The 26,225-nt window shown below is 36.2% G+C and overlaps 1 protein-coding gene across 1 annotated transcript; it reads right to left on the minus strand.

Annotated features, from left to right (window-relative positions):
• Positions 1-23,064: 23,064 nt before the first annotated feature.
• On the minus strand, positions 23,065-24,449 carry LOC126630985 (FCS-Like Zinc finger 6-like). Its single transcript, XM_050301148.1, has 2 exons — positions 23,833-24,449; positions 23,065-23,281 (listed from the first exon to the last, which is right to left on the minus strand). The coding sequence occupies exons 1-2, from the start codon at positions 24,189-24,191 to the stop codon at positions 23,152-23,154; spliced, it is 489 nt and encodes a 162-aa protein (XP_050157105.1). The 5' UTR covers positions 24,192-24,449; the 3' UTR covers positions 23,065-23,151.
• Positions 24,450-26,225: the final 1,776 nt, after the last annotated feature.

The raw sequence follows: 26,225 nt of genomic DNA on the forward strand, positions 1-26,225 counted from the left end.
ATTACGGTGTAAAAATATTTGAAATAAAATAATTATTTGGGTCAATTTTTATTGTGATTTGAATACTACATTCAGTTTGATATATTTTTCTCCTAACAAAAACTGATAATTATGTACAGAAACGCGCCCAAAGAAAGAAATCGATTCATCCCTACAAAATAGTGGTGGATTTAAAACTGAGAATTGGAAGCTGGTGAGAGAACTCTTCGGATTCAGAAGTCCATGCATCCCCCCATGGGTAGTTGCTGTCCGAAAAGTGGGCCGCACCCAAACAGGTAGGAAACCCCAAAACCATAAATATACCAATAGAAAACAGTGGTTGACGTTGGGCATCGACCAACTCTTGCAACTGCGGTGCTTAGGCGTAAAGCTATTAATGGTTGTTTGTGACTCGCAAAGGCCAACGAGTACTCTGTCCTAACAGGTGTCATTTTCATAATCATTCTTGGAGCAATAATGAAAAATCATTTGCGTGGAAAATTTACATTCATCTTGTTTTCTAACACTCATCAAAGGTTGGACCACAAAGAAAAAACACTCAGCAAAGGATATTGATAGAGGGAAAAAACTCGGCAAAGGATCGGGATTTAGAAACTTTGGCTGCTTGTACTAAAACTCAGCAAAGGATATTGTGGAAGAATATGGGTTGTTTGGGAGCCCAGGAGTCTAAGTCCATAAACTTTGTATTCCATGTGGGTAAGTTTGAGAGAGAACCAACCTAGTTTCCTCATTTCCCTAGCAATGAGAGTTAGAAATTTTTCACCGGGTGAGCTAGCTTAAAGATTTAAATCTTTATAAACAAAGAAATGTGATACTATATTTTTTACAGTATCAGTTAGTTTAAGAAAATTTTCACAAGGTGAGCCACAAACTTTCGTTATTCAAATAAATTCAAACTTCTACATGTACAAGAAGTGATGAGAAAAAAAATGGTTTGTAAGCTGTATTATATAATTAAAACGAGAGAATTCAAATTAGTGACTAAATATATGGTGGGCTACATTTGAAAATCCCTAAAAATTACATGTAATTTTATTTTCTACCGAAAGCTACTTGGGCTACAGCCCAGGTAGCCCATAATGTGGCTCCGCCAGTGTTCCCTAGCAAGCTAACCAACTTAGTTAGGAAGGAACCAAGCCTTGAGCCTTAGAGTCATGTAAAAGACCATTCTTAGCTCACGCAGAAGACCAACGCATGAAAGCCAGGAGATGCGTTACCAAAAGTAATGCATGTGGAAAACTGACCCGGGAAAGTAGCGCCTCGGGAAGGAGGCGCAGCTTCACGTGAGAAGCTACGTTTAGTTGTCTTACACCAAAATGGAATGTTACAGTTAGGTCAGGAGAAAGGGGTGAGAAGACCAAGCCAAAATTAAAGATTCCTTAGGAACCCTAGAAAGAAATCATTCACTTACAAAAGAGGTATTAGAAGCCATTAAGGGGAGGGGGGGATACCATAACAGAGGAGGGGTTCAAAAGTTAGGGAGAGAAACACAAAACCATCTTTCTGCAACCTTAGAGTTCTCTCCCATACTTCTTTCAATCATTTCAGTTAGGGAAAACCTCTTTACAACCCAGGAAGCCCAGAGTATCTAGCCTAGAACACTATGCAACCATGTCAACTACTTCTCTCTCTCATGGTAAACTGATGAACTTTTAAATTTTACACCATACCTCACTTGTGCAAGCCATTATTTGTTTAATCATGCTATCTTCAAGTTATTGGTCCAACAGGAATATTTCTTACGATGTGCTAATTCTTTCGAGATATTTCGGGACTTGGTACGAAACCGAACCAAAAGAGGCAAGAGGACGTTCTCAAAACCCAAGTCCACCTTGACCTAAAAGTCCCCAACAATTTCAAATTAGACAACTTTGGCTTATAAAACTACATGCTATGTTTTAAAATTTCAAACTTACCCTAGACTGTAGCCCACCCTACCCATACTCTACCTCCACCTTTGATTCATATATGATGTCAAATAAAATATTATGAGATTTCAAAGTATACATTGATGTAAATTACGTCGAATTATTAATTACTTAGATGGAGACACATGCCCATTTGCACAAATGACCTCAAATTATTTTGCTTGAACGTTGGACTGCGATACTGTTTGATGAAAGAAATTCAGAGCCCAGTTACTTATTCACCAAACTTGTTCCAAAAGTATGTAGTTTCTTTGTAAGAACTGCACTCGATGGAGCATTAAAGCGTGCATATGGTTTCCTGTTTGTCGGGAAAGAGGAAGGTGCAATTTGTTAGCATATTGATATTTGAAAGGAACGAAATATCTATACTTGACTTGACAATACTCCATTCTCTTAAAAACATACATGTACTTGCAGTAAAAATATCATCATTGTAACTTCAATTTGTTAAATTAAAAAAATAAAAAATAATAATAAAATAAAATAATAAAAAATAAAAGTAAAAAACTCTGATCTAGGTCTAAAAATTTGAGCTTTTATTAAATAAAGTTCAATTTTCTATGTTTTTTTACCTTAATTAATCAAATTTCTTAACTTATGCATCTTTACTCAAATTTTAAAACTTTTTAATTCTAATATAAAGATCTAATCACTTTTGTGCTAAAAGTTTAAAAAAAATTATATGGCATCATATATGATACTTACACCATAGGTTTTGTAAAATATGTTTAACTTGTGATGGAATAATGGAGGTACAATATACGAAAATGAATAAAATTGGATCTACCTATCGTCTATAAAATAGCTTAAAGAAAGTTCATCTTCATCCATTTATAAATTCATACTAGTATATATAAGTATATATGTTGATATATAGGAGTAAACTTGAAATAAATCCAATTTTATGAGCCATAATTAAAAATAGTCATCTTTTGTGTTTTTGTTGAGATAGGTCGACCAATGATTGAGATTACATGTTAGTTTACTTTATTTTCATACCACATATACCCTTATAAATTGTACTAAATATGTAAATACACATAATCCCTTAATTATAGGATTAATTTTTTATTTATTTATAAAATTTACTGTCATTGACTATTTGTAGCTGGACTAATCCCTTAACTAACTATAGGGGATTTGAACCAATCCCTTTTAATTACCTGAACTCTCCCGTAGGAGCACCGCCTAGGCACACCTAATGCTAATTGTCACCTAGAGACTTTAATAATTGTCTGTAGTCTGTACGCTTAAGCCCTAACCGAGGCGCCCAATCTCCGCCCATCGCCTAGAAAGCTTTTTAAAACAGTGATAGTACCTACAACATAAATTATTTAACACAATTAATTTGTGGTGTATGTAGAGCAAAAATTTTAAATCAAAATTAAGAGCACAAAGAAAGAGAAGAATATTTTAATAAATTATTAGTGCGTTGACTTAACCCAATAAGGTGGAATGAACCCAATAATGACTTAAAAAAAGTTTCATCCCAATCTAATGATCCCCAACTGTCAAGATATCTTGTGGTAACAAAAATGTATTGATTTATATTAAATTTTGTCCAAAATCAAACTAAATCCCAATATGATTCTTGTAGAGTAAAAAATAATCAAAAAAAATTATGGAAGCAACACGTAGACTTTTGGGTAAGAATGACAAAATTAGTCTCGAAGTACACTGGGATTCTCATGCGCATGCAACAGACAATAACCGGCTCAATTAAGGAAGAGTCAAAGATGATCAATATAATATTTATTCAAATTCTTCTCATCACTCATCATCGATTCCTTTTTTACTTTATTCAAAATGTAACTTCCAAAACTTCTTATTTAATTTCATATTAATTACCATGTTAATTGTAAGATATTATTTCACATAATATCTTACAATTATTCTACAGATACACCATATATGGCCGGCCACTATTCTCCAAAAAGGGTCAACCACACCCCTATAAATAGTCCAATTTTCCCCACTAAAAATTCTCTCCCAAAAATTTCCAAACACATTTTTTTTCAAATTCTAACTTTGAAATTAGAGATTATTTGGCCAAAGCCTCCCATTCATCACTGGCGCGTGAGACTTTTGGTCTTAATCTTAGGTGTTATTATTTTACAGGTGCATTTTTGTCAAAGGAGAAGACGGTGGAAATTTGCATCCACAATCCTTATTTGTACCAAATTAGGCTGCTCATTATGTGACTTAGCCGAATTCTCTCTCCTTAGTGTAAAAATATTGATGTACTAAAAAAAACATATAATAAATCCATTTCATTTGTCATGCTATAGCCACAAAATTCGTAAAATCTTGTCAGAATGTATGAAATCAATCTTAAAGCTTAACTGCACGGTTGTCAGTTAATAAAACATGTGGATATGAAACAAATTATAATATATGTGGTAAATATAAATTCCCACAATCACAATAAACATCCGAATACTTCATATATGTGCTTCTCAAGTGAGTGCACGTATTCAAAAGTTGCTTTGTCGGAACTTTGTTTGTTTGTAAAATAATTTTCTAAAGCTTAAAACCAAAGTGGTAAACTCATGGGCTACTAGGCACAACTTGCCATATAAAGAAATTAAAATCCCTGTTGTTTTAAATGTTAGATTCTCTGAAGGATCATAAGGTAGCTAGATCGGCCAAGGAAGGCATCGACAAGTTACAATGCCACTCCGTTTTTGTTAATTAACTACTTCACTTTTGTATTTCAAGATTTGGCATGTGACGATGCACACAAAACCGCACATTTGGGAAACAAATAATATAATCAAATTATCGAAGTACAGGTATGTATAGCTTGGTGTCGCACATCCTTGAGTGCCGAGCAATTGTTTTATGTGTACGAGGAAAGAGAAAGAACATTAAAAATATCTATGAAAGGCATTTGCTATTATTCGATCCCAATAATTTGTTCCCCACCTGGCCAATTTGAGGGCCATTGACCCTTTAAAATAATTATAGTACTTTATCTTCCCTTAACCTTGTAACCTTGTTCAGTTGTTATAGATCTTATAACCTTGTTCGGTAATATTTTTCTATTTTTCGATTAACCTGTGTATGTTTGTGCATTTCATATTGCTACCTGTAAAATTTGCTAGCACGTAAGCAAACTATATATCAACTCCTTTTTATTTTACCAATTGACTTAATCTCAACAGAAATAAATGAATATTCGAGGGGAACAAAATTAATAAAGCTGGTCTACCGAATGTCCTTAATATTTTTTGTGGGATTTGCTTTGTTGACCAATTTGATAGGTTCGGGAAGTGAATATATGCAAGAGTGAAGAATATAGGGAACAAGGAACAATTGCAAATATTAGACCATCGATTTTAATTACGAATGCATCTACCTTTTTTGTGTTAGGAACTCACGTTTTGATCCATGAATAATTCGATACATATCACTTTGTAGAGTTTTGCAATGTTTCCTTAAAAAGTCTTAAGTTGTGTAAATATGTATTACATAGAAAAATGCAACTATGACACTGCCACACCATATAAACAATCTACCCAAGTCATCATATTTGCTAATGTGCCTTTCATATGAGTATAAAGGGCAACATCCTCTCTTAATTATGAGAGAATAATGAATTAATATTTTCTCTCATAACTTACGAGTGATGTATATGTAAGATTGATATATTTGGATATTTTAGCTAACTAGCTACATAGAGATTTAATTGTGTGAAATTATAATTTTCTTGCTTGGATCTGAGATTAAAGATACGGTTGGAACACTTAGTTATTGTAATTAGTGATTTCTATCCTTAATAGGTTTCCTAAAATTTTTATGTTCATTGTAATTAGGGTTGTATTATTATACAAATATACGTATATATTATACACACACACACACACACACATATTAATTTCCTCCTCTATGAGAAGAATACAATTCAACGAAGAATTTCAACTTGGTATCATAAGCCTAGGTTAAAAAAAAAAAAAAAAAAAACCTTAGGTTGGATCATCGAAAATTTTGGTGAGCCGTCGCTCAATCTCAGACAGGTGTGCCCGCTTGTCGCTGCCGCCGCTGTCCTCCTCGTCGTGCTCCTGCACTAGTGGATCTTCTCTACTTCATCACCACATGCGATGTCAAGAACATCTTTCGGAATGAGGTTGCTCCCATTTTCGTCCAATCGCGTAAATTCTGAATTTAATGCCGCAAGCACCCTGAACGAATCGAACCGTGATGTGTGGTCTCAAATGATGGAAATCCACATGGTTTGACATGAAATAATTTAGGGCAAATTTGGTATAGTTGTGCTTTAAAAAAAATAAAAAAATGTTTCGGCTACTTGTGAGAATAAACAATTGTGAAGTAAAGTTATTGAATGTTTGGTAAACTTTTTGTTTTTTTTTTTTTTGTAAAAGTGCTTTTAATAATAAAAAAAACAGTGTCTGTGTGTTTGGTAAACTTTTATATAAATTGCTTTGAATATGTTAAATAACTAAAATGGATATATTATTTAATGTAATATAATAATTGTCAAAGACAATAATGTAGGGGCAAAGATTGTAATTTTATAAAACATGGGGAGTATACTTGCTATTTGAAAATTTCATTAAATGGGCATTGATTATTATGCTTTGAAAAAAAAAACATTTTTTTAAAAGTATGGTAGACTTTGCTTTTCTACTTTCATTGACAATGGTTTTTTTTAAAAAAAAAAAAACCATTGTTTTTTGTTTTACCGAACACATTTAATGTTCCAAATTTTTTAATAAACCATTTTTCTTTTATTTTTAAGCACCACGATCCCAAACCAACCCAACATCCCGCCCAAGAAGATGCTACCTATGAGAAGTGTGGTTTGAAGACAATTAATTAGATAGTAAATGGATGGTTACTTATGTCTATGGCTCCGGAGATCATGAAACGTTAACTCTGATTAAAACTTGCTTGTGCATGCAATTTGGAGTGGACCAAGGCCCCATTTGGTATTTGATTTTTTTTACCAAAAACCGTTTCACTTTAAAGTTAAGCAGTAAAAAAATGATTGGTAAAAGTCAAATATGCTGCTTATTTTAAAAGCAATTGCCTCTAGACAGCAGCTTTTAAAATTATTATGTAGGTTGCTTTTAAAAATTGTTTTAATAAAAAGTAGAGTTGAGCAGGTAATACATATTTCAGTTGTTATAATACCTTCATTAATATTTTAAAGATGACATTAGTTGCCTTCCACACACATTTTATCCCTTAGAGAATAAAGTGACCATTACGACCTACCACTACAAACACTAACATTACACTATCAATGCCATTACAACCACCATTGTTGTCACCACCACAATCTTAATTGCAACTACCACCATTGCCGTCACAACCATAACCGCCACTACCACCATTGTCACCACCATCATTTTTGCCACCACAACCACAATCGCCACCATTAGCACTACCACCGCCCATAGCACCATTGTTACCTTTACACCCCAACCACCACATCCTACTATTAACACCACAACCATACCTCCACTATAACCACAACCGCCACCACTGCCGCTACAACCACAACTGCCACCATCGACATTACCACCGCCACTAGCAGCATTGTTACCTCTACACCATATCCCGCTATTAACACCACCACCATACCTCCACCATTACTATTATCATCACCACCATCAACGCAACCGCCACCACCACCACCATTACCACCATTGTCCACTCCTACTACTATATCCATTTTGTTATTGTATACAATTATATTACTTTTACATTAAAATTTACCATACACTTTTACACCTGCTTTTCTTACTCACAACACTTTTAAAATACAATTTACCAAACCAGGGACTGAGCTAGTGTCACATCCTAGTCTTGACTCCGCCGTAGTATGAGGTTGTTAGCTTTGGGCCTTGGCCACGCCCTCACGATTTTGTTTCTGGGAACTCACACGAGAACTTCCCAAGAGGTCACCCATCCTAGGATTGCTCTCGTCCGAACTTGCTTAACGTCAAAGTTCTGATGGAACCCGAAGCCAGTGAGTTTCCAAAAGACCTTGTGCTATATGGAGTGGAGCATGTACATATAAGGCACATCACCCCCTCTCCGTTGGTTGATGTAGGATTTCACAATCCACCCCCTTAGGGGCCCGACGTCCTCGTCGAGACACTCGTACCACACGACAGAGTGGCTCTGATACCATTATGTCATAGCCCAGTCTCGGCTCCGTCGTAGCACGATATTGTCGGCTTTGTGCCCTGGCCAAGCCTTCACAGTTTTATTTCTAGGAACTCACACAAGAACTTCCTAAAGAGGTCACCCATCCTAGAAATACTCTCGCCTGAAGTTGCTTAACTTCGGAGTTTTGATGGAATCTAAAGTCAGTGAGTCCCCAAAAGGCCTCGTGTTATAGGAGGTGGGCATGTACATATAAGGCACATCACCTCCACTCCATTGGTCGATGTAGGATGTTACAATCCACCCCCTTTAGAGGCCCAACATCCTCGTCGACGCACTCGCACCACACGGCAGAGTGGCTTTGATACCATTCTGTCACATCCAAGTCTTGACTCCCCCGTAACACGATATTGTCCTCTTTGGGCCCCAACCATGCCCTCACAGTTTTGTTTTTGAGAACTCAAACGAGAACTTCCCAATGGGTCACCCATCCTAGGATTGCACTAGCCTGAATTCACTTAACTTAGGAGTTTCGATGGAATCTGATGCCAGTGAGCTCCCAAAATGCCTTGTGCTATTGGGAGGGGGGTTGACGTCCTCATCGACACACTCGCACCAAAAGGTAGAGTGGCTCTAATACCATTCTGTCACATCCTAGTCTCGGCTCTGCAATAGCACGATATTGTCTGCTTTGGGCCCTGACCCCGCCTTCACAGTTTTGTTTATGGGAACTCAGACGAGAACTTCCTAGTGGGTCACCTATCCTAGGATTATTCTCGCCTGAACTTGCTTAACTTCAGAGTTCCGATGGAATCTGAAGCCAGTGAACTCCCAAAAAGCCTTGTGCAATAAGGAGGTGGACATGTACATATAAGGCATATCACCCCCTCTCCGTTTGTCGATATGGGATGTTATAATCCACCCCCCTTAGCAGCCTGACGTCCTCACACTCGCACCACACAACAGAGTGGTTCTGATACCATTCTGTCACATCCCAGTCTCGACTTCGTCGTAGCATGATATTGTCTACTTTGGGCCCCAGCGACACCCTCACAATTTTGTTTCTGGGAACTCACAGGAGAATTTCCCAGGGGGTCACGCATCATAGGATTGCTCTCGCTCGAACTCGTTTAACTTTGGAGTTCCGATGGAACTCGAAGCCAGTGAGTTCCCAAAAGGCCTCGTGCTATATGGAGTGGAGCATGTACATATAAGGCACATCACCCCCTCTCCGTTGGTCGACATGGGATGTCATAGCTAGAAATTTCTTTTAGTGGGGGCAACCGAAAACAACTAAAAAAACCTTATTATAATATGGTTATACGCAAAATGATATTAAGGATGATTTCCAATAATGATGTATCACAATTCTAATGTTACAAAAATTTCAATATAGTAGTGGAAAGTGGCAAAATGATGAGAAAAATATAAGTACATGATAGGCGGGAGAGGGTTTTTTCGGTTTGAATGACAGAACAAGAGCATTATTGCTTATATAATATTTGATATGGAGTATAAGTAGAATAATGTATGTTGGATATTAGATACATATATTTTCTTCAAAGATAACCGTGTATATTATATAATTGTAGTCTGCAACTAAACAAACGAATTACTTGAGTGGGGGTATCTGCCCCCAATGAGTCTTCATTGGCTATGTCCATGTACCAAATGCTCATCTGCTTTATTTTACAGCTGATTATTCTTAAAACATAGCAGAAGATTTTTTTTTTTTTTTAAAAGCATAACAATCCCGAACTAGCCCTAAGAAGGAATTTTATGATGGAACATATGAGGTTCAAAGGTTTGCAGTGAATCAAAAGGCCTTCTCCATTAGACATAATGAATGGTCTCTTGGTTTTTTCCCAACTTATTTTATTTAGGGAGACTTTGGAAGCGGTCTTTAACTATGAATATTTTTTGATTGAAACCTTATTGGTTTTCAATTTTTTATCGAAGTTCCTGAAATTAATGTGATATATTTAAGAATGAGTACATTTTAAGATTAAAAATTTGAAAAAATTACATGAATGGGTACATATAATTAGCATGGGTACATTTGGCAAAAAAAATGGGTACAAATAAATTTAAAAAATATATATATGGGTACAAATACAAATAAAACTTTAAAAAATATGGGCACAAAAAGAAATTAATATATGGGTATAAATTAAAACTGAAAAGAAAATTGGTACAAATTAAAAAAGGGTTGCAAATTAAAAATGGGTACAAACTAAAACTAAAAGTATATGATAAAATTTTTTGTCATAAATATAAATATACTAATTGTAACATTTTTAACATTAAATGAATATATTTAGAAATAAAAAATATTTTATTATTGAAATAATTAATGATGTTATTAATACCCAAGGACATTTGAAAAGGAATAAGATTTTAATCAATGGAGTAGCAAAAGGAAGGATGAGAACCTAATTTCTCTTTTTATTTATTTTAAAACGATGAAAAATCATCAAAATTTGACAATCAAATCAATTTAGTGTGTAGTTTTATCCTCAATTAGCGTCCTTGAAATAAGTATCAAAATCTAAGGTGATATACCTGTTAAATCATGAATTTTCTTTTCTAACCGTCGAAAGATTGCCGTTACGTAATCCCTGAAAGTTTGTTTTTGGTGATTTTTGGCGTATATGATCTCATACTAGTGGAAGTTAGTTTCATAGTCTGCGTATCCTGTAAAAACAATAGATTCAATAAACACTTAGTTTATTTTATACTTCTACTAAGTAGAAGATAAGATTTTGTGGTTGCCACTAGTGTAAATGTTTAAAAATGATGATTGGTTCTGCTTGTTGTATTCTTCTAGGGTTGAGGAGTGTAGTTGTAAGAAAATCATCAAAATCAGAACTAAAAAAACCGTTAAATTGTGATGGTACATTTGTAACCATCAAACCTTTCATCTCTTACTATATTCACACTAGTTTGACAGCTAGATCGTTGAAATTAGTTTCGCATACTACAAAATCCATCGAAGGAATTGAATATGCGAAAATATCATTCTACTTTGCCCAACGAAATTGTTCAATTTGCCTGACAAATTGAGAATCCTATGTTGGAATAATTGGGTCTAATTGCTATATTAAATCACATAAAAATTTAAGAAATAATCCATGCAATTATATATCAAAATTAATGCAAGTACATGAGTAACCAATGCTAAATGAACATGACATATGGATCGAGGCAAGTGTTGAACTCTTTGTCTTTAAGACAAGTTTACGCCCCATTACGGTGCTCATGGTTGATTGGCACATGTCTCCCAAGATACAACGACCATGTCCTTGTAATAGTAGCACTCCAAATCACAAGGTTACATGAACTACGATTGTGTTGAAAATTTTCTCATATGGACTCAACGAGACTCTCTAATATTTAGTACACTCTATGTATGGTTATGTAAAACAATGAAAAATTATTTGTGATTATAGGGGGCTTCCCTATTTATAGAATGTAAGATACCTCATTGGAAAGCATATGGCTATTCATGAATAGTCAAAATTTGCAACTCTTCATTCGAGTAGGCACATCTTTCTACCAAAAATGCTTCACTTCTAATTTCCATTCAATCAATAAATTTAATATAATAATATTATTATTAAATTTTCCAACAATCCCCCACATGAGTGGAAGTTGACTCAATACCATGCAAATGACAGTGCAGACACTACATAGAGAATTCAGTAGGAAAAGTACCCTATCGGGATATGTGGCTTTTGGCTTTGAACCTTCTGTAGTGAATTGCTATCAGATTTACTTGGCTAATCAGTGAATGCAATGTCTTAAACTGCTTAGCCGTTTGTGTAAACCAAGGCAATAGTGATCACACAATACCCTTCTAGACACTTCGTGGTTGCTCGGTTGTGTTCATTTTGGCCCTGAACAATTCTTGGTTTCTCATGAGTGCTTTTAGAGAACTAAGCCCTTAAAAAATTCTTACAGGAACGGCCCCATTCCTCACTTAAGATAGGTGACTTCCGATTAAGAGTATCCTGAAATACCCCACTTGTCATTTCCCAGTATAGGAATCATTAAAAGCAAAGCTTATCCTAAATACGCTGCAGATAACGCTGTTTCATCATAGGACATGGGTAGGAGGTAATTTCCCCTGTGCTCCCATTGAATCATCCACAATTCGGTTGTCACTTTGAACCTAGATCTTAGGATCTCCAGTCAGCTAGGTTGGGTTGCCATTATGGCAATTCTTAAAGACATAGGCTTTTAACCTATTCCCCTTGATGATACAACTTACTCTCTAGTCAAACCCTTAAAAATTGGTACCACTAGGTTGACTACTCCTTATATGTCTATCACAAACCTTATATCCATGCATGGAAATTATTTCCTTTGAGAGTAGTTGTTTTCCAATGTTAAGTCTTCCAAACATATATGGGGACTTACTAAGTAATTTGTCTATGCTTGGGTAAACTCCCCCACATTTAAGGTATTTATCGAAAATTCTATAACCTTTCAATACCTTAAAATACCATTGCAAGAGATAATTTTTATCTCTTTCTAGAAGCAAATTACTTTTTTAGTATTCTTAAGTATATATCATTTTTCAAAAATAGCTAAGCCACCCCCACAATTCCCTTACATTGTGGTTGTTTTTTAATGCTATCAATTACTCATTCATCATTTTTTTAATAGTAGGAATCAAGGAAGATATTTTGTTTTTATCTATCTTCACTTGTTATGGCCTAAAGTATCACTATAGCCTTTTTGGAGAAACATGTCTTGGCACTTTGCCTTTAACCTATAAACTTATCGAGCTCCAATGGCTAGGGCCTCTCTTGATCAATGACAACACCATTTCAGTTGTCGTACCTTGAAGTCAAAACATTATTCTCCCATGTACTTCCCTTCTCGAAGGTAGTTGTCATTACCTTACTTCCCTTTGCTGGAGACAGTGTCTATAATAAAGATGCAACCTTTGCTTCTTTCCTTATGGGCAATTAACACTGTAACATTTTTACCAAGAGTTGCATATGCCTGTGATATTGGCCAAGTCATCAACTTGTGATAGCTATCAACCACCAAATGGTGATCACTCTGATCATCTTACATGAAACAGTAATATGCATGAAGCACCACTACAAACATTTGTGGAACTCTTTGTAGTTTCTGCAACGAACATCACATGGCTTTTCACCTAGAGATATGGTGCATCTACTCAAATAACAAAGCCAACTGATGGCACTATGATCTAAAGTAACACATATGCATTATTGAGGGTATAAATGTAAATGTAGGTAATAAAGATCCTACTTAGATATTGGATAGAAAGTTAAGTTTGTTAGATGGTTTTCCATATACTTGTATATATACAGGTTGTATTATTATCACAAGTTAATGAAAAGATTATTTCTCAATATGGTATCAACCGCCTTCTGTCTTACGACCTGATCCAAACACGCTTCACCGCCTTGCGACCTTTCTTCTTCTTTTCTTCTACTTGTGATCGCCGTCTTGATCTCCCAAACCCTAACTCTGTGCATCAATGGCAGTTCCTGCTTCTTCGTCTGACTCTACTACTCATGGTCATCAACCTCCGTCCTTTGTCACGGTTTCTCCTCCGGTGACCTCCTCCATCACAATTCAAAATATTGGATCTATGGTACCAATTAAGCTTACCACTACCAATTACCTTACCTGGAGTGCTTTGTTTGCTCCAATTTTTCGCCGCTACAATCTCACCGGCATCGTTGATGGCTCAACGCCTCCGCCGTCTCAAATGCTATTGGATGACTCTGGCAATCGCACGTCTTTCATCAATCCTGATTATGTTTCTTGGTATGAAAATGATCAAAACATTCTCATCTGGCTCAATTCCACATTGTCTGAAACCCTAATTCCTTACACTGTTGGAGTTAATTCTTCTCGTGAACTTTGGGCAAAATTGGAGTCACGGTTGGGTGCTGCTTCTCAATCTCACATTCATGATCTTCGATTGCGTCTACGCACAATTACAAAAGGTGAATCTACTGCTGCTCAATTTCTCCAACAAATTGAGGAAATCGCAGATGCTCTTGCCAGTGCTGGCGCTCCGGTGGCCGATTCCGAGCTCATTTATGTCACACTTCATGGCCTACCATCGGAGTATGATTCCTTTGTTGATGCTGTTCAATTTCGTATCGGATCGACTACCATTGATGAACTGCATGGTCTTCTTCTGAGTAAAGAAATTCAGTTGAATAATCTCAAGAAATCGCCTCTCACTGCTCCTTTCCAGGCGTTTAATTCTTCTACGGGTATTCTTCCCACACCACCTATGGCTCCTCAGGCTTTCACTGCTCCGGTTTATTCTTCACAGCCTTTCTCTCAAGGTCGTTCTTCTAATTACTCTCAAAATCGTGGCAGTTCTTCAAACCCTAGAAATTTCCAAGGCAGGGGCAATTTCAGAGGCAACTCTCAACGCACCTATTACCGGTCGAATAATCAGCGCTCTTCTCGTGGTGGTCGGTCTTTCTCTGGCAAACGTCCTCCTTGCCAAATCTGCCGTCAATATGATCATGAAGCTTTTGACTGTCCCCAACGCATGAATCCTAGCTACACTGGATCTTCTTCTCTCTGCTATGGTTGCTCATACTAATTCTACTTCATCTGCTCCTACTTGGCTCGTTGATTCTGGCGCCAGTTCTCACATGACAAATAACTACACAAATCTGCAAAATCCTGAGCCTTATCATGGTCCTGAGCAGGTCTACATTGGTGATGGCAAAGGTTTGCCCATTCATCACTCTGGTTCTTCTTCTTCTTTAAATACTGATCACCATTGTTTTCAGTTGAAAAATGTTCTTCATGTGCCTGATTTAAAGCAAAATTTATTATCTGTGAATCAATTTCTTCTTGGCAACTGGTGTTCCATGCATCTTTATCCTTTTCACTTCACTGTGAAGGATATTTCTTCGGGAAAGATGCTTTTTAGTGGACCAGTTCGTGATGGATTCTACCCTTTTCATCCTTCGTCTCCTGCTCCTGGTTCTCCACACTTGTTTGCTGCTACAACAATGGCTTATCAGGATCTTTGGCACAAGAGACTTGGCCATCCATCTACCAAAATTTTAAATAAATTGGCCTCTACTTCGTGTATTTCTATGTCTCATACTATGAATAACACTTTCTGTTCAGATTGTGCTGTAAGCAAAAGCTCTAAGCTTCCTTTTGTTTCTAGTTCTTGTACTACAAGCAAGCCTTTAGAGCTTCTTCACATGGATGTCTGGGGACCAGCTCCTATTTCCTCTGTACATGGTTTTCGATACTATGTGATCATTGTTGATGACTATACAAAGTATTCTTGGCTTTATTTTTTGCAGTTCAAATCTGATGTTCTTTCTACATTTGTTCACTTCAAGTCTCTTATTGAAAATAAGTTGGGTGTCAAAGTTATCTCTATTCGTTCGGATTCTGGTGGAGAATTCTTAAGCTCCAAGTTCTCATAGTTCTTACTTGACCATGGTATTACACACCAACTCAGCTGTCCTCACACCCCTGAGCAGAAAGGGTGTGCTGAGCGCAAGCACCGACATCTTGTTGAAACTGCCCGTACTCTATTGACAGTATCTAAAGTTCCACATCGATATTGGGATCATGCATTTTCTACAGCAGTTTATCTCATCAACTGGATGCCTACTGCTCATACTGTATCTCCATGGGAATCTTTATTCAAGAAAGCTCCAGAGTATGCTTCTCTCAAAGTCTTTGGTTGTAGTTGCTTTCCTTGGCTGAAGCCTTACACTACCTCTAAGCTAGAACCAAAGAGCAAACATTGTGTTTTCTTGGGGTACAGTTTAAATCACAGAGGGTATAAATGCTTGGATCCTTTATCTCACCGAATCTATATATCCCGGCATGTCATTTTTGATGAGCACAATTTCCCTTTCCATAATCCTTTACCCGCTGCATCCTCTCAGCCTATATCTTCCTCACCAGTACATACAATACCATCTCATCTCACATTCAATTCTTTTCAAACTTCCCAGTCATCATCACCCCATACCTCTCCTTTCCCACATTCATCTCATCCCCCATCTACATCTCCATCCCAACACCTTCATATATCTCCAAATTCATCTTCCTTACCAAATTCCTCTTCTGCACATATTTCGTCCCAACACCCACATATCCCTTCTTTACCACTGCCCTCTTCTTCTCTCAACCTTCATCCTATGCAGACTCGTTCCAAATCTGGCATCTTCAAACCTAAAGCCTTGTTTGCCACTAAACATACTCTGCCATCTCATCTTAGTGTTGACTTTGTTCCTACCACCTATCATCAGACATCAAAATATTCCCACTGGAGACAGGCAATGCAAGAAGAGTTCAATGCTCTTCTCAATAATGGTACTTGGTCCTTGGTTCCCTATTCTCCTTCTCAAAATTTAGTAGGTTGCAAGTGGGTATTTCGTATCAAACGCAAGCCTGATGGCTCTATAGATCGGTATAAGGCCCGATTGGTTGCAAAGGGCTTTCATCAACAGGAAAGGCTAGACTACACAGAGACTTTCAGTCCTGTTGCCAAACCTGTCACCATTTGTCTTTTACTCACTTTGGCTGCTCAATATGATTGGTTTCTCAACCAACTTGATGTCAGCAATGCTTTTCTGCATGGTACTCTTACAGAAACTGTATTCATGCAACAACCTTCAGGATTTCAGGATTCTACACAACCTGACTCTGTTTGCCGACTTCATAAATCGTTGTATGGCCTCAAACAAGCTCCTCGAGCTTGGTATGATAAACTACATGGTGCCTTACTCTCCTTGGGATTCGTTGGCTCACAATCGGATCATTCATTGTTTGTTAAGAAGGATCCTCACTTGGTGTTTCTCCTTGTCTACGTTAATGACATTCTTGTCACAGGCCCTTCTTCTTTAGCCTGCAAGCATGTTATTGATCAACTCAGTGTTCTCTTTCCAATCAAAGATCTTGGTTCTTTACATTATTTTCTTGGCATTGAAGTCAAGCGTTCTTCCCAGGGTATTTTCATCTCTCAGTCGAAATACATCCTGGACCTGTTGCACAAGGCCAAAATGGATGGTGCCAAACCCTGTGTCACTCCCCTGAGTACATCCAATCTTGATCACTCTTCTCCTCTCTTGGATGATCCTACTGAATATCGATCTCTTGTTGGTGCTCTTCAGTATCTCACATGGACTCGGCCCGATCTCTCTTTTGCAGTGAATCTTGTTTGCCAATTTATGCACTGTCCTCGTATGTCTCATCTTCAAGCTGTGAAATGCATTCTGCGTTATCTCAAGGGCTCCATTGAGTGTGGACTTTGGTTTTCTAAAAGTTCTTCACCACTCTATATCACTGCTTGTTCCGATGCTGATTGGGCAGGCTGTTCCATAGATCGCCGTTCAACTGGTGGTTTCTGCATTTTTCTGGGGAATTCTATCATTAGTTGGAGTGCTAAGAAGCAATCCACCGTGGCTCGGTCCTCTACAGAGGCTGAATATCGGTCGTTGGCTAACACTGCTGCCGAATTATCTTGGATATGCAAACTTATTAGTGATATTGGTCTTCCACTACCCTGTGTACCAAGGCTGTGGTGTGACAATATATCGGCTATCTCTCTTGCCAAGAATCCTATTTTCCATGCTCGCATTAAGCATGTTGAATTGGACTATCACTACATCCGGGAAAAGGTTTTGGCAAATGAACTTTCTCTGCATTTTGTTTGCTCCCAGGATCAGGTAGCTGATATTTGTACCAAGACTCTGTCCAAATCCCGATTTCTGTTTCTCCGGTCCAAACTTGCACTTCAGCAACCTCAGTTCAGTTTGAAGGGGGATATTGAGGGTATAAATGTAAATGTAGATAATAAAGATCCTACTTAGATATTGGATAGAAAGTTAAGTTTGTTAGATGGTTTTCCATATACTTGTATATATACAGGTTGTATTATTATCACAAGTTAATGAAAAGATTATTTCTCAATATGCATAACAAAGCGACTTAATTTTCATTTCGAAAACAAAATGGTTGTTCGTAAGGAATGCATCATTGCATATTTAATTGCCCTGCTTGCTCTAGTGGATGTTCACAGAACTTTGAAACAACAGAGCTCTACCCAAACAACACCATCTTTGTAACGATTAGTTGCAGCCTGAAAAAGGACCAAATGATCCATGCAAAGTGATCATGTCTTTCTACCAAATTTAAAAACGTCAGTTGTGTCCTTTGGTCCTCTACATCCAATCTTGGAAATTTCGTCTTTTTTCCACTCGAAAGAAATATTGACTTCAGGCAGGACCAAGGATCTCTTCAATTCCATGCTTCGAATCGTTGCATCTATTAGCTTGCCAATAAGGAACATGAGACTCTGCATTCACAGAAGGGTGTGAACACCATCACTTACTGTCAGCCAGGGTCCAAATCTTAATGCATGAGTTAGTTAATAGATCCATTAAAATATAAAAATAAAATTGAAACAAACAAGTGTATACACACCACACGAGTTTTCTATGAATATGTGAGTCATTTCATCAGTTATATAGACATATATGCAAATCACCAATATGGAACCAACGTTAATTGTTTCTAATATTTCATAATATACAATCGGTCATCCCACACATAGAAATTGGGCATCAATATTATATGCATCATGGGGTTTAACATGGCATACGTCAATATGTGAATCAAAACTACAAAACAAAACTAATCAAGTTCTGTTTGCTTGAAAATGATCAGACCAGAATGAGAAAACCATTTCACATAACATTATAGCAAACTAAACCGTAAACTTGTCTTAAGATTGTTGGAATAATTGGTTCTAATTGCTATATTAAATCACATAAAAATTTAAGAAATAATTCATGCAATTATATATCAAAATTAATGCATGTACATGAGTAACCAATGCTAAATGAACATGACATAATGGATTAGAAAAACCTAGAAAATACGATCGAGGCAAGTGTTGAACACTTTGTCCTTAAGACAAGTTTACGCCCCATTACGATGCTCATGGTTGATCGGCGCATGTCTCCCAAGATACAACGACCACGTCCTTGTAATAGTAGCACTCCAAATCACAAGGCTCCATGAACCACGATTGTGTTGAAAACTCTCTCATATGAACTCAATGAGACTCTCTAATATTTAGTACACTCTATGTATGGCTATGTAAAACAATGAAAAATTATTTGTGATTATAGGGGGCTTCCCTATTTATAGAATGTAAGATACCTCATTGGAAAGTATATGACTATTCATGAAAAGTCAAAAGTTGCAACTCTTCATTCGAGTAGGCACATCTTTCTACCAAAATGTTTCACTTCTAATTTCCATTCAATTAATAAATTTAATATAATCATATTATTATTAAATTTTCCAACATCCTAAACCCTAAACCCTAAATCATAATATACACATTGCCAGACGAAACACTATTTTTCCGTTGGGAAAGTGAGAGGTGCATATTGTAGAGGACAAAGAGCAGCAGTGTGCAAGAAGGAAGAAGGGAAAAGAGAAGGAGAAAGAGAAGATTGCACGCCTTGCTTTAATTAATTTGGTTTTGCCCGATAAAAACGGAGGCAGATTGTCTGCCCTCCTATTTTGGTGCCCTTCCCATCCTCTTTTATTTGTGTGGTTACAGTTAAGTCATATCAACATTTTATATTCTTATTACTATCTCTATAAAAAAAATTAATATAAAATGTTAATGTGGCTTAACCATGACCACACAAAATAAGAGGGAATGGGAAAGACATCCAAATAGGAGAGCAGACAATCTGCCTCCAATAAAAACATCGTCGAGCAAAAAATGTGTCAAAAAGTTTTTTTACAGGCCATAGTGGAACTTTACCTGACAAGTACAACACTTTACTTGATGAAATCATTCGTCAGACAACGATCCAAAAGCTGATTACGTGCCAATTTTTTAGCTTGGCGCCAAAACGTTGCCTGACGAAATTAACTTTGCCCTTTGAGTATATTTCACACAAAGTCTATAACAAAAACCTAAGTGTTGACCAGGTTTGTCCTGTAAATTTTTTTTTCATTGAGTAAAGTGCCTTGAACTAGCGAGATTTATTTTTTGTCAAATGCCATTACATGAGTTAATTTTTTGTTATAACGTACAACCTTAAACCCTTGAATCAGCCAATATACACCTGAGAGCAATGCCTCTTGTTGCAGCTGAAAATGCCAAAACTACTGATTTTCACGTAATCCATCTTCTATTAAACAAAAAAAATAAGGGAGTTGGAGAACAAAAAACAGCTGTGTATGGTCCCATAGAAAATAATGTGGGTAAGTTGTTCACATCAAACATATCATTGTATTTCACTCATTCAATTTTATTCAAGAATTATTTTCTTTTCCAACATGTTATTGATTTGAGATATTATCGTAATGACATTTCGTTGTAAGTAAACTTCTCTCGATTCTACTCTTCATATTCCGCATACATGCTGCTTCTTTGCTTGTTTTTCTGGATCAAACATTTCTGTGCTTAGCAAGAGGTAGTAGAACACCCAAGATATCAGCCACTATAGGGTTTGGAGATCGATCACCCAGCTCACATGGCTGATGTTGTTAGATCAGAAATCATGTGGAGCCAATAGTTAGGGCCCACGAGACAAAAGATGTGGGGACACCTGTATTTACAGGGTGGTCCCACCTTGGCTTTGGTCTCTCTCGAGTCCAGATCAAATCAGTGGGCAGGCCGCAGAAGTGCACCTTCCAATGTCTCCAATTAATTTTGAAATGAATCTTTCCTTCAGTTTGTTAATTCTCTATTATTTTGTAAAGTGGGGCCGTTCCACATGCAAAGCTGACCCGGACACAGATTCCTCCCCTCAGGCACGGGATCCTTTCCTGAGCGTAGCGATCGGAACCTGAGTAATCCATTCGAACTATTGAAATTTGATTTAAAAACTACAATTATTATAATTTTTAGAGAAACCTCCTGTTTGTAGTCGTTGAATCAAATTTTAAGAACCTGAATAGGTTGCTCAACACACTTCGGTTCCCATGCTCAGGAGGGGATCTAGTTCCCTCCCCTCATATGTAAGCACTAATCATGGATTCTTATGTCACTGCAACAGAATCTTCTTAAATATGAATAATGCGGTGATCAAATTTCACCCAACTCCACACAATTCCCACTAAAAACTCGACCATGATATTATATATGTGACCCTACATCTATATGTTAGTGGTGAGAAAATCATTTTTGGATGAAAATTGTTGTTAGTAAGAAATCATTCATCTCTCTATGAAGGTCATATAGAGCAACTAAAGGATTTGATTACTTAATTTCCAACGATTCTTTTTTTTTTTGTCGAATTTCCAATGATTCAACTATGTATAACGACGAACACACGTCTTGATTTAATTAGTTTAGTTCATACATAGACTAACTTTTTGAAGTGCGTTATGTGGTGAAAACTAGTGTATCCATTGAAAAATTTCCTCCAACAACAAATTACGATAGCCATTCGGTCTGATTTTAGCATGTTGACCAATTCATAATTTAAATAACCATTAGACTAAAGAAAAAAATATTCATAAACTTGATTGAGTTTTTTTTATTAAATTTGTTCTCCATTCTGAGTTGGACTACCTATTTCTTTTAACCTTTTTTATTCAATGAATTAAATAGAAATTTTGTGAAGCTTTTTCTGTTTTTCTTTAACTTAGGTGACTTTAATGGATTTATAAATCTATGGATTTTTATGGAGTGTAATTGATTTGTAGAGATTTCATATAAAATTTTGATACAATTCCCTCGAAATCTCATGAGGAGATGTGAGATTTGTGGATGCTTAAAATACCCTATGAAATCTCTTCAATTCCCTCTAATTCCTCAACTTTATCAAATTCTTTAAAATCAATTTCTAATTAAATAAACCTAGAATGTTATAAACTTCTTTAAAATCTTAATTGAATACACCCGGATTTCTAAGGATTTTAATAAACTATCTTAAAATTCTAATTGAATACACTTTGAATTTCAAAGAATCACTTAAAATCCTAATTGAATACCCCTAAATTCATTAAAAGAATTAAAATCCCTCAAAATCTCAATTGAATACACCCCCCTTAATCAATAGAATGTTTCATCTCAGCAGGTAAGTTCGAATATCCTTTTTGTAATTTAGTTAAATTTATTGTAATTATCTTGTTTGCAAAAAACATAAACTTAACAAAACAAAAAACTAGAAAATCGAGGGGGTACTACTATTACAAAAGTTACAAAACAAAGTGAATCTATTGGAATCCAATACCATTCTACTTTTTTATTTTTCTTTTGAGTCAAGCGATAGTGTTAGTAAGTTAATATTAGATGTTAGATTAGCCATTGATCGATTTCGAGCCCACGCCGTCATATAAGGGCACAACACATTTCCATCACTGTAAAATACCATTCTACTCTTGACCAAAAATAAAATTACCATCCAACTTAGGCCTCGCCCAACCCAGATATGCATCGATTCTCTCACTAATTGGCTTTGGTACCACTCAAATAGTAACATATATATATATATATATATATATATATATATATATATATATGAAACTGTTATTGACACTCTAAATATTTCATTCTATACTCTTCACAACAAGTATGTTTTGTTCTTTATTTATAGAAAGTTTGAAGTACAAAATACGATTTTTAAAGTGTTAATAGCAATTATATATATATATATATATATATATATATATATATATATGCCACTGAAAATGGAATCCAAATCCCAGTAAATAAATAAAACAAAAAGATGTATAATATATGGAAGATTCAATTAACCCTGTAAATTTTCAATTTTCTTCCGGTACTACCTATATGAAAACAAGAGGGAGCAAACCATGAAGATGATAAGTACACACTTGAGGTTAATCCATATATATAATCAAGACTACAGGGCTTCAAAATCTTTCCCCAATTTTCATGCAACGTACCTAATTAACAACTTCCCCCAACATCTGCCCCCGCCCCGCCCCATGCCCCCTCTCTCTTCCCCCCTCCCCCCTCCCCCCTCCATCACCAACCCTATACTTATATATTCATACGAGCAAAGCTCGCAAAGATGGTTCTGTGTTCGGGTCGACAACCCTACAAGGCGACCATGGTTTCGCCTTTGGCGGAGACTTGGTGTCCAGCGATGGAAGAACACTTGTCCTTCCTCTCATCAAGATTCATCTGTTGCTGCCGGCACTCTAGACTGCAGAAAGCTGTGTCACCTCTGCAAAAGAAAAAAAATATATATATATAGTCACAATTAATTAAATACGATTTCCTAATTTTGGCATATTTACTGCGTATCCCAGTAAAACAAGAAAAATAAATATTCGGGGAGATTATTAGATCAACACTAAAAATGGTAAAAAAGCGAGAAGAAAGAAATGTTCATGAAAAATAATTAATTTGACAGAAAAGTGAAAACAAATCCATGTCAACCTTGTCTGGCATACAGTTGACAAAACCCTCAATTTGTCCAAACAATATTAACTGGATTTCGAGAATTAATTAATAGCATATTATCTAAAATATTTCTTTCTAAACTTCTAAGAGCAAATTAAGAGGAAAAGCCGTTAGGTACACAAAAGTTTCTCATAAAAGCAACCTCATGATTATTATGCGAGGAATTGAACATGACCTTATTTTCGTCAAACAAAATAGATAAAAATATCACTAGACCAATAAAGGTAAATTCGAAAAATTAATGGTGACAAAATATGTAGAAATATCACTAGAAAAAATTACTAGTAAATTTCTAATGAAGAAGAAGAATACCTGTACATGTAAATATCGCGGCCGGGAATAAGTCGGCGTTTGCAGAGACCACAAGCCTTCAAGAAGTGGGCAGTTTCTCCAAAATCAGCAGAACTTCTTCTGTGGTTTCTTGGCGATGCTGATGATGGTGAAGGCAACTTCATCATAAGCCGTTGATCCAACCCATCAAGCCCACCACCACCACCACCACCACCACCACTACCACCACTGCCCCATAAGGCCAGAGGCTGATAAGGGTTGTTGGGATCGGACGGTTGAGAATGAGGTGCCCCAGTACTAATGGTGTTCAGATCGAAGGTGATTTCTGACATGCTTGTGGTCCTCTTCATTGGAGGCCTTGGTCTCTTCCCCAACAACATTTTTCTCCTCTCTGCTTATACTACTAACAACCTGAAAAGGCTACAAACTGCTATTCTCTCTAAATCTCTGGAGAGAGAGAGAGAGAGAGAGAGGCAAAGAGCGAGAGGGGGTGAAGCGAAGGTGGGGAAGATAAAGAAGAGCCAGAAACTGAGGAGTGAATCTGGACCGTTGGTTGTTGCAGTTCTTAACGGAGATTGAGGGTTGTGGAGTCTTGTGACCTGTGACTTGTGATTTGTAAGAGTGAGCTGTTTGCATGAAAGGAAAATCCACGCCAGCACTTTAATTATTTTATTTTATTTATTTAATTCTAAAGCAAATGGAGCTTTGGATGCTTTTTATTTATTTATTTTACCTTCTAAAGCTTGGAGTCACCTACAAAGAGTTTTACATGCTATCCATTTGACACACAGAACTTATGTTGATTATTGGGTGATTGGATATTACCTTGTACAACATATCGATGGTGAACATATTTCAATGAGAGATGCAAATTATCTTAGAAAGTGCATTTTATATTTTTTGGAGTTCACAGAAGATTTGAAACGAAATCGAGTGAAATGATATTATAAGATTAATATGGTCGATCTTATTTAAGGTTGGTTTGATTTTGTTGTGCTTTTAAAAAAAAAAAACTGATTTTTTTTTAAATTCTCATAATCTTAAATTCTTTAATTATTTACTTTTTCCCATTCTTAATAAATAAACTTGTCATCTAAGTATAGAATGAACCTAGTGTTTGTCCTAAACTTAGCTCAGAATGATAGATAAATCGAGTTCTTGTTTGAGTGGTTGCAGTGGGTTTAGCTCTTAGCTGTTTTTTGTTTTTGTTAATGTTTCTTTGCTTTTCTCATAGCAGGAAGGAAGCCTACTTGTAATTGATAATTAATCTTAGGGTCTTGGTTCGACGAGCAAATTTTATATGTAACTCGACTCGTCTAATCCATTATCGTCATTTCGAAGGAAAAAAAAACGATGATTTAATTAAAAATGGATTGAGTAAAGGATAGAAAATATCTAATGATCAGCTTGAAGTGCAAGTACATACAGTATACCTACATTACAAAAAGGTAATATAGGTTAGGACGCCTCTACTTATGATGTCATTTTCCGAGCTTGCACGCTTCAGTTCAACTATTTGCGGGGGATTGGCTTTACTCCTGGTCTACCCATTTGCTCCGTACAAACAATAGAAATATTCAAGTAGCTCCATAACATACTAGTTAAGTATTGATTGATGCTTCCTTTTATTTAGGGGGACTTTAACGAAAAGTTCATAGTACTGTTCATTTTAACGAAAAATCATATTTTTACACGAAAAAGTTAATTCTAGTACTATTCACTTTACCCTTTATTTTATCTTTATCATTAAAATTCGAAATTTTCAAATCATTTTTCATTAGCCCTCGTTTTATTTAGTCCACCCATGTCGTGGTTTTCAAGTATAAATTCATGCACCAATATTGAAGGAAGTTCCAATAAAATGAAAGTGGTTAAAGCAAGGAAATATGAGGTAAGAACAGCCAAAGTTTAAAATGCATGGTCGCGATCAACCACTTTGATTTCACCGAAGGGCCGAAGGCTTTTAGGATCAACCGCTTTATTTTTACCATCAGTGTATATTTACTTGTGACATATGTTCTAATACATATTGTGATTATGTAAATCCTAAGTAGAGATAGATTAGGAATCTTTTGGGATCTAAAAGATCTTTCCTAATATATTTTGCATTACTTGGAGAGCAAGTTTCTCTTTTCCTTATTATTATAAATAAGGGTACAAGGACTGATGAATTAACACACAATTACTCAAATCCATTCTTCACTCCCTTTCTATCCATGCCGCACCTCTTAATTAAATATAGGACACAACACGTTATCAGCACGCTCATCTGCTGCGCTAAGAAATCTGTGTGAACACGAAAATTTCCTGAAACGAAAGAGACAAGAACAACGTGCACAAACAAATATTTGTATTTGATGATTTTGGGTTACAATCTCTCTTAAATTTGATCATCTGATTCAATCTCCGTAAGG

The sequence above is a fragment of the Malus sylvestris genome, chromosome 8 (assembly GCF_916048215.2).
Source record: "Malus sylvestris chromosome 8, drMalSylv7.2, whole genome shotgun sequence".
Classification (NCBI taxonomy): domain Eukaryota; kingdom Viridiplantae; phylum Streptophyta; class Magnoliopsida; order Rosales; family Rosaceae; genus Malus; species Malus sylvestris.

Bases quoted from the DNA above. Each gene is read 5' to 3' on its own strand.
- LOC126630985 (XM_050301148.1), bottom strand. From the start codon at position 24,191: ATGTTGTTGGGGAAGAGACCAAGGCCTCCAATGAAGAGGACCACAAGC. The intron at 23,282-23,832 runs GTATTCTTCTTC...TTTCTTTTGCAG, and splicing joins CGCGATATTTACATGTACAG to AGGTGACACAGCTTTCTGCA.